The sequence below is a fragment of the Polypterus senegalus genome, chromosome 2 (genome assembly GCF_016835505.1).
Source record: "Polypterus senegalus isolate Bchr_013 chromosome 2, ASM1683550v1, whole genome shotgun sequence".
Lineage (NCBI taxonomy): Eukaryota > Metazoa > Chordata > Cladistia > Polypteriformes > Polypteridae > Polypterus > Polypterus senegalus.
In genome coordinates, this window is record NC_053155.1 from 279,342,042 (window position 1) to 279,351,009 (window position 8,968).

Genomic DNA, 8,968 nt, shown 5'->3' on the forward strand with positions numbered 1-8,968 from the left:
GAGCAGCACGGCTCTATTTTGTCTAGAATGGCAGAATGTCATGCGCTGGCCCTGATGTAACCACACGTTTTAATAATGTAAAATATAAGCATGGAATTGTGTTCTACTTGGAGTCACTTTGTGCTTGGAGCTTCCCATGATTACTGTAGGATAAACTCTAAACATCCTTATATAGGATATGCAAACAAACAAAAAGAAAATGAATGAATGGGAAAAGAAACAGGTCACTCAAATTTAAAAGTAGATTAATGCATTAATTTACTGAACCATCTTTTCTACTGCAGGGTAGGGTAAACAATGACTTTCTGAGCTGTAATAGTGATAGAATGAGACTGATTTAAAACTTTGCATTATTCAGCAAAAAAATATTTAACACCTTGCTGACTGTTTGCTGGAATTAACTTTTTTAGTCAAAACAATTCTTAAAAATGCATGACGGATTTCTTTGGTTCTAATGGCATAAACAAGAGGATTCAAAACTGGTGGTACAAGTAGGTATAAAACAGCAAACATAACATGAATTTCAGGTTGAACCTTCTGCCCAGACCGATAAACTAAAAGACTAAATAGTAAAGTTGTATAAAAATACAAAATTACAAACAGATGAGAACCGCATGTGTTCAATGCTTTACGTAATGCACTTTTTGAGCCAACCTTTAGAACAGATTTCAAAATCAATGCATAACTAAATACAATGAATATGACATCCAATCCAAATATACAAGAAATTGCTAAGAGGCCTAGGGCATTATTTAAAGATATATCTGTACATGCTAATTTTGCAATACCCATATGGTCACAGTAACAATGTTGTATGACATTTGATGAACAGAAAGGCAACCTGGAGGCAAAGATTGGTAACAAGCCAAATAAGATAAGATCTCTCAGAAAAAGAGATAGAAACACTTGAGCTAAAAATCTGTATGATAATATTGACATATAGCGCAAGGGATTGTAAATAGCAACATATCTGTCATAAGCCATAATAGCAAGTATTGAAGATTCTAGTGATGAAAAAAAGTGAACACAGAACATCTGAAACAAGCAGGCTTCAAAAGCAATAGCTCGCTCATTAAACCAAAATATCTTTAAAATCTGTAAGGCTAAACTGCACAAAGCAAGATCTACAACTGATAGGGCTGCAAGTAAAACACACATAGGATTATGCAGACTTTCATTAACCTTTACAATATAGATGATCAAGACATTAGCTACAAGAGCTGAAATATACATGACACAAAATGGAATTGAAATCCAAGTCTGGTAGTTCTCCATTCCTGGAAATCCAATCAGAATAAATTCTTTTGGATGTAAATAAGAGGTGTTCACAGAAGACATGCCTGTTGTTTTTAAATCTTAAATAAAAACAATAAGTATGGATTAATGGTGAACACAGCAATGCAATATGAATTACAGTATGCACATCTTTGTTTCACACTACCAATAAAAATGTGACATTTAAATTAAAATACAAAATGCTAAATTGTGTATATTCAGAAAATTATATATCCTTAATTGCAGCATGTGCAAATTTACCTTATTGTCATTATTTATCAAAAAAACACATTTGTATATTCATTACACTGCAATAAATCTAGGCTCTTCAATTTAGAAATGAAAGCTATTAATTGTATTCTTGCCTTACCAGTATAGAGTTTGATGTACAACAGCTAAGATATATCATTTACATTGTAAAAACAGTGTCATTTATAAGAGTTGGTATTCTCAGAAGAGTTTTTATTTTCAATCTTATGAATTTACTAATTAACCCTTGGAGATTGCACTTTCTAATGGAGAATCATCTAAGCCAAAATTAAATGCAAAATGCACCATGTAGAATACATTTGAACACAATGCATATTTTTGTTGTGCATTTAATTTTGGAAATAAGTTTTATAAGATCATTAAAAATTAATTAATCAAATGACTCATTGGTTTTTGGTATGTCATTCAATATTCATCCATTATCCAACCAGGGTCATGGGGGTCTGCCGGAGCCAATCCCAGCCAACATAGGGTGCAAGGCAGAAAGCAAACCCCAGGCCACACTCTCACCCCCCCACCAAGGACAATTTAGGATCGCCAATGCACCTAACCTGCATGTCTTTGGACGGAAACCGGAGCACCTGGAGGAAACCCATGCAGACACGGGAAGAACATGCAAACTCCACGCAGGGATAACCCAAGAAGCGAACCCAGGTCTCCTAACTATGAGGCAGCAGCGCTACCCACTGTGCCACCATGCCACCCCTTCAATATTCATGCTGATTTAAAATTAAACACAATGTTTAATTCGCACTCTGGTGAACATTTGACAATAGGGGACTGAATATTCAGACAGCTAAAATTATTGAAGCTAAAACAGTAAAATAGTGTTGTTGACTTAAAGCATCAGCAGCATTAATAGCACTCCAGCAGTAAATTAAGCCAGCAAAAGTTCCACCACAGGCATATCTACTACTGGAGTGACTGTTCATTCATCCATGTTACACCAAGTATCCGAAACCTGGTTGAGGGTGCAAAATTCTTAGCAGTGAGTTTTGTCCGTTTCCCGAATCATGCTTGCCTACTCATACTATGGGATCCATAGGCATTTCCAAACCATCTGAGAAATATACCACTACCAGCGAGCCCTGGGTCTTCCCTGGGTTCCCTTCAGAGATGGTCATACCTGTAAAAGCTCCACAGGGAGGCATCTGGAAGGAATTTGTATCAGATGTCCCAACCACCTTCACTGGCTCCTCTTGATGCTCAGCATCTCTACTTGAAGCCTCTCCAAGGTGACTGCACTTCCCACCCTATCTCTAAGGAGGCTCCCAGACACCCTGCAGAGAAAGCTCATTTCAGCTGCTGGTAACTGCAGTCTCATTTTTTTGATCTTTACCCAAGGTTTCAATAGGACCTCTGATCAACTAGTAAATTGAAAGCTTCACCTTCTGACTCAGCTCCTTCTTTACCACTACAGATTGGTATAGTGACCACATAACTGCACTCATCCCCACTATCTCTCTGTCAATCTCACCACCCCTTTTCCCTCACTTATAAACAAGACCTAAAGGTACTGAAACTCCTGCACTTGAAGCAGCACCTCCCACTCAAAGATGATAGTTCACCTTTTTCCTACTGAGGACCATGGTCTCAGATTTGTTGGTGCTGATTGTGGTTTTCAAGGGTGGAGAAATGCTGACATGGACTAAAGATGTAGTCTGGTAGTGAAATGAACACTTTAAGGAGCTCCTGATGGAAATGTCCTCTATGGATGAGGCAAAACCAGAATTGATGTGGGATCATATCACATCTGAATGAGGGTAAGCTTTGAACATCTTTGTGGAACTGTTCCATGCCACTTCTAGTACTGTTTCTGGAGTCCGAAACAAAACAGACCTAAACCACATTTCTTGGGCCCCCTCTGGTAGCTCTGGGCCTCTCTGCATTCCCGAAATCAGAAGTTTATTGTGACTGATAGGGAGCGCTGTCGTCCCCTTGAACCCTCAGATCAGACACTGGGCACCAGATAAAAGTCCAATAATTTTTATTTGGACAATAATACAGTGCACAAAGCACCCTACACTCCACAATTCTCATACAAATCAATAAATCCACAATAATCAATAATCCTCCACTCTCCCAGAAGCGTTGCCACCCTTTCTCCCGAATCAACTCGTCCGAACTCTCACAGTCCTTTATAGTCCATGACCCGGAAGTGCTTCTGAACCCTCAGTCCATGTGACTTCCTGGCACTTCCGGGTCAGATCAAAACTCCTCTTCTTCATCCCGGAGGTACGTCATTTCCCCTGTCACTGTGACTAAGACATACGTTCGGGTTATAGGGCAAATAATAGTTCCTGGGCCTCCCTGCAGCGTCCTCTGGTGGCCCCCAGGGTATCCAGCAGGGCTATGAAGGAAAACTCCAATGTCCATGATTCCATGCTGCCTCCATGCTGATGGGAGGGCTCCATCTGGCGGCCTGGGGGTATTGGCCGGGATGACTGGCCAGCAATAGTCGACATTATTTAAAGAACCAGGTGTGCTCTGGTAGTCCATATCTCATATAATGTTTATATTCAGCCACCACTTATTTATATAGATCCATCCTTTATGACCACTTTGTTATGTCGGTGCAGACAAACGTCCAGACTTCCAGTGCACTCTACAGACATATCAGTCACAATGACTACTAAATAAAGAATTACCCATGCTGTACTATTAATTTTTTTCATTTAGAGATCTATACAGCAGAAAGACACACCTAAAACAGGTTTCAGCTCACTTTACTGAGTTGTGGACTTTCCAGAAGACACCTGTTCTTTTGGCTACCAGAATACATTACTTGTTATACACTGAAGAATACAATACTATTATTAATTTGAGCATAGATTGACTAAAACTGCATAGTACCCTGAAGTTAAATACATTATAACCTTTATTGTAAGAAATTATTGCCTTAGAATAAATACTTTGAATTCCACTCCTGTAGGGGGTTATTAACAGGAAGGGCATCTCATTCAAGTTCCTTATAAGGGCATGCTGTACCTGTGGTTGCCCTTACGGGGTTTGGTTCTACTGACTTCACTGGACATCCATTTTCAATTCTTGGGTTTCTCTTGGGCTACATAATTCTGGTTTCTTGATAGAAAAGGAATATAATAGAAACATTTTCTGTTTTATTTTAATTACTTCGTGTTATATTTTAGACATCTACAATGCTCTGTGTCTATCTAATGGAAAGTGTACTATAAAAAGAATAAACTGAAATGAAAAAAAAATGTAATTAGATTTTTTCATATGTCCATTTTTAGCTACTGAAACAGCTAATCCCATATAGAGTAATGAAATAAGTAAAAAAAGATGTTCTGTATAAGAAAAAAAAGAATTATTATTTTTTTAATTTTATTGAAATCACACAACATTCCATACATCCATTCATCCATTATCCAACCCGGTATATCCTAACTACAAGGTCACGGGGACATTCCATACAAATAGATCAATTTTACAGGAATAGGATTGAAAACAAATTAACCCCCACCCCTGAGAAAGAGAGCATGGGCAGCAGAATAAGACTTAAACCTAGTAAAAATAAGTAAATAGATAAATTAATAAGTGAATATACATGAATGGAGAAAAAAAAGATAAAAAAGGAATAATGAGAGAATCTGCTTCCTCAGTGCTTTAAAAGCTTATTCTAAAATGTTATTGATTAGATCCTGCCAGGTTTTGAAAAATTTCTGCACAGATCCTCTAAGTGAGAATTTGATTTTTTCCAGTTTCAAATAGTATAAAACATCAGTTACCCACTGACTTAAAAGAGGAAAGTTAGGATTCTTCCAGTTTAGCAAAATAAGTCTGCATGCCAGTAGTGTAGTGAAGGCAATCACAATTTGTTTGTCCTTCTCCACTTTAAGCTTATCTGGAAGTACACCAAACACAGCTGTTAGTGGATTAGGAGGGATTGTGACACCAAGGCTGTCTGAAAGGCACTTAAATGTTTTGTCCAGAATGATGTTAACTTGGTGCAGGCCCAAAACATGTGATCCAGTGAGGCTAAAACTTGATTGCACCGTTTGCAGGTTGGATCTTGCCCAGGAAACATGTTGGACAATTTTAAGCGATACAGATGTGCTCGATATATAATTTTGAGTTGAATAATTTTATGCTTTGCGCATATGGAGCTTGAGTGAATTCTCTGCATTGCTACCTTCCACTCCTTTTCTGATATGTTGAGGGAGAGATCCTTTTCCCATTGTCCTCTTGGATCTTTGAAAGGGATGCTGTCTAAGTCCTTGAAACTGATCAATATATTTTACAGCATAGAGGAAGGTGCGAGATGAGGAATGTTGGGCAGATTCTGTTTGACAAAGTTTAGATAGTGAAAGAAATGTGTTGCTGGAAAGTTAAATTTAGAATGTATTTGTTTGTAGTATGCAAAGACGTTGTCTATGTACAGATCTCTAAGTGATTTAATCCCAAATGTTTTCCAGACATTAAAAACTGCATATGTTTGCGAAGGTTGAAAAAGATATTTCTCATGCAGAGATGCCACCAATAAAAGATTCTCTATCCTAAAATGCTTCCTATATTGGTTCCATATTCTGAGTGAGTGGAGGACTATTGGGTTATTACTATATTGGTGATAATTTGCATTTATTGGGGTGCAAAGCAAGGAATATAAAGAGGAACTGGAGGATATTATTTCTGTTGTGCTCCAGGCCTGTGTATGTTCATCTATTTGTGTCCATGTCCAAGTTTTTATAGCTTGTATGTTTGCTGCCCAGTAATAAAACTGAATGTTTGGTAGAGCCATTCCACCTTCTGCCTTAGGTCTTTGTAGGGTCACTCTTTAGATACGTGGATGTTTTGAATTCCAAATAAATGTGGTTATGGTTGAATCTAATTTCTTAAAGAATGATTTATTGCTGTATATTGGAATATTTTGAAATAAAAAGAGAAGCTTAGGGAGGATATTCATCTTAAAAATGTTAATTCTTCCAGCTAAAGTGAGATGAAGGGTTACCATCTATGCAAGCCTTGCTTTATTTTTTCCATACAGACTGCAAACTTTTGTTGATAAAAGAGCTTTATGTTTACTTGTGATGTTTACCCCTAGGTATTTAAACTGATCTTGATAATGATAAAAGGGAAGGAGTCCAATCTAATATTGTATACTTGAGAATTCACTGGAAAGAGCACACTTTTATTCAGGTTAATTCTGAGACCAGAGATCTTTTGAAATTCTGTTGGTGCTGTTAGGACTGCAGGCACAGTATTTTGTGGGTCTGATATATACAGTATCATATCATCTGCATATAGAGAAAAGAATGATTTTACTTTTTGGATGGACAATTGAATGACTTTTTATAGGAAGTCATAGATTATGACATGTATTACATGTTGCACAGTGAAACATTTGCCACACAAATTGAGAAAAAAAGTTAATGAAAACCCAAGAGATTTGTATGTGTCTGTACAATGACTGCTGTTAAGTCTAAAGCAAAAATGTCTGCAAGCCAAAGAAATATAAGTTTCATTAAGTACGAACAACAGAATGTTTTTGCTAAAGGATCACACTGGAAAGTGTTATTCGTAAGCTAGACATTTTATGAAAAAGCATTATAAGAAGGAAGTTATAATTCTGAGTTACAAACTCTTTTATAGACCTCTAGCTGTGAGTGTTATAATCTTAACATACTGTAATATTAACAAAACATAACACTCTTAAACACACAGGAATGGGAGGACCAGGGCCTATCATTTGGTACACATTGATTGGGGCACCAGTCCATCATGCTTTCCACTGTTGCACACACACACACACACACACTCATATACAATACAATACAATTTATTTTTTGTATAGCCCAAAATCACACAGGAAGTGCCGCAATGGACTTTAACAGGCCCTGCCTCTTGACAACCCCTCAGCCTTGACTCTCTAAGAAGACAAGGAAAAACTCATATCTGTGCATTAGGTCAATTTGGAATTGCCCTTTAGCCTAATATGTTTGTCTTTAAGTTTGTGGAGAGAAAACTAGAATATCCTAAAGAATACTGATGTAGGTATGGGAGGCATTGGACGCAACGCAGGGAAAACTCTGATAGATCACAAGTGATACACATGGAAGCATTGCTAACCATTGTACCAACATGCTGTCCTTTGTTAGAAATATTCTACAGATAAATCAATTGACATACCCTTGAATAGAAACAGACACTTTTTTCTGTGTTTTCTAAAAGGTTCTTTTTCATGTGTGCACTTTAAAAAAATAATCGCAAGAAATGATGCAGCTATTTTCATAAACATTTCCAGTAAAGAGTCCATTAACATCATTGATCTAGTACTGAGCTGGAGGAAGAAGTCAAAATCCTCTTCAAAATCAACAACAAAAAATGTTTGTAGCTTCCAAAAAATATCTTCAGTGCTTAAATTAAACTATTAAAGGTAAACAATATACTTTTTCTATCTGGAAATAGCAAATGTAATCTTTCAGGTGAGAGCTTTAAAAAATAAAAAAAAAATAGAAAATATATTATTTTGTATTAATCAGACTTAAAATATAATATAAAATCCAATAATAAAATTACTTTAATTCATTATTGAATTATTGAAAAAAAACCCAAATGTTTTCAATCTAATAATGCACAAAATTTTGCATTTTTTAATATTTATGTTAAACACATCAATCAGCTAAATCATGGAATTATAGGCACCCCAGTTGCCTAACATAAAAACTCCTTGCCAATAACAGATCTTATTTAATTTCATGGCTTGTTAGTGTTTTAACTCTGCAATGTCAAGTCCATCTCAAATCATCATTTTTGTCTTTCATAGGATATTATCCAAATTATATAAAGCCTGTAACGGAAGTCATTTTCAGTTCTTCGCTTTTTTTCTTAGTATTTTAATCAAATCTTGCAAAGTAAATGCAGCTGTTTAAGGCTAAAATAAGCAATTAAGGGTTCAAAATCTTAACAAGTGAGACATCTTATATGAGGAGGAAAAATGTCACTTCTGCTTTATCAGCAATATTTGACTTTGCATTAAACAATTGGGTTGGAACGAAAACTTGCAGCCACTGTGGCCCTCCAGGACCGATGTTGCTCACCACTAGGTAATATATTAGTGGATATCCTAAAGACAAACAAAATGCTAAATAAACTGGAAGTGTGTGGGACCCCAGACAAACAGTTTTTAAAGCTCTGTACACATTGATCATGCATATGAAAATTCGCAAATTCCTCCACTGCTGTTCTTTCCAGGAGTAAACATTCTCAAAACTCATAATAAATGTGTTATTAAGTGCTTTAGTGTAGTAAACTATAAATTAATCAACACCCTTTATTTTCAGATTAAGTTTAATTTTTTTGTAATTTTTAACTTTTAACAGAGGGATGAAAAACCATGGACAGAACACAACCGTGAACTGAATGTCAGTCTTTTGTACAGTTTGTTCTAGAATGTTCCTTCTGT

The 8,968-nt window shown here is 36.4% G+C and overlaps 1 protein-coding gene across 1 annotated transcript; it reads right to left on the reverse strand.

Moving 5' to 3' along the window:
* Positions 1–369: 369 nt before the first annotated feature.
* Positions 370–1,338, reverse strand: LOC120524544 (olfactory receptor 52E4-like). The gene has a single exon (XM_039746380.1). The coding sequence runs from the start codon at positions 1,336–1,338 to the stop codon at positions 370–372; it is 969 nt and encodes a 322-aa protein (XP_039602314.1).
* Positions 1,339–8,968: the final 7,630 nt, after the last annotated feature.

Excerpts from the sequence above, each read along its gene's own strand:
- LOC120524544 (XM_039746380.1), bottom strand. The coding sequence starts at position 1,338 with ATGTCTTCTGTGAACACCTCTTATTTACATCCAAAAGAATTTATTCTG.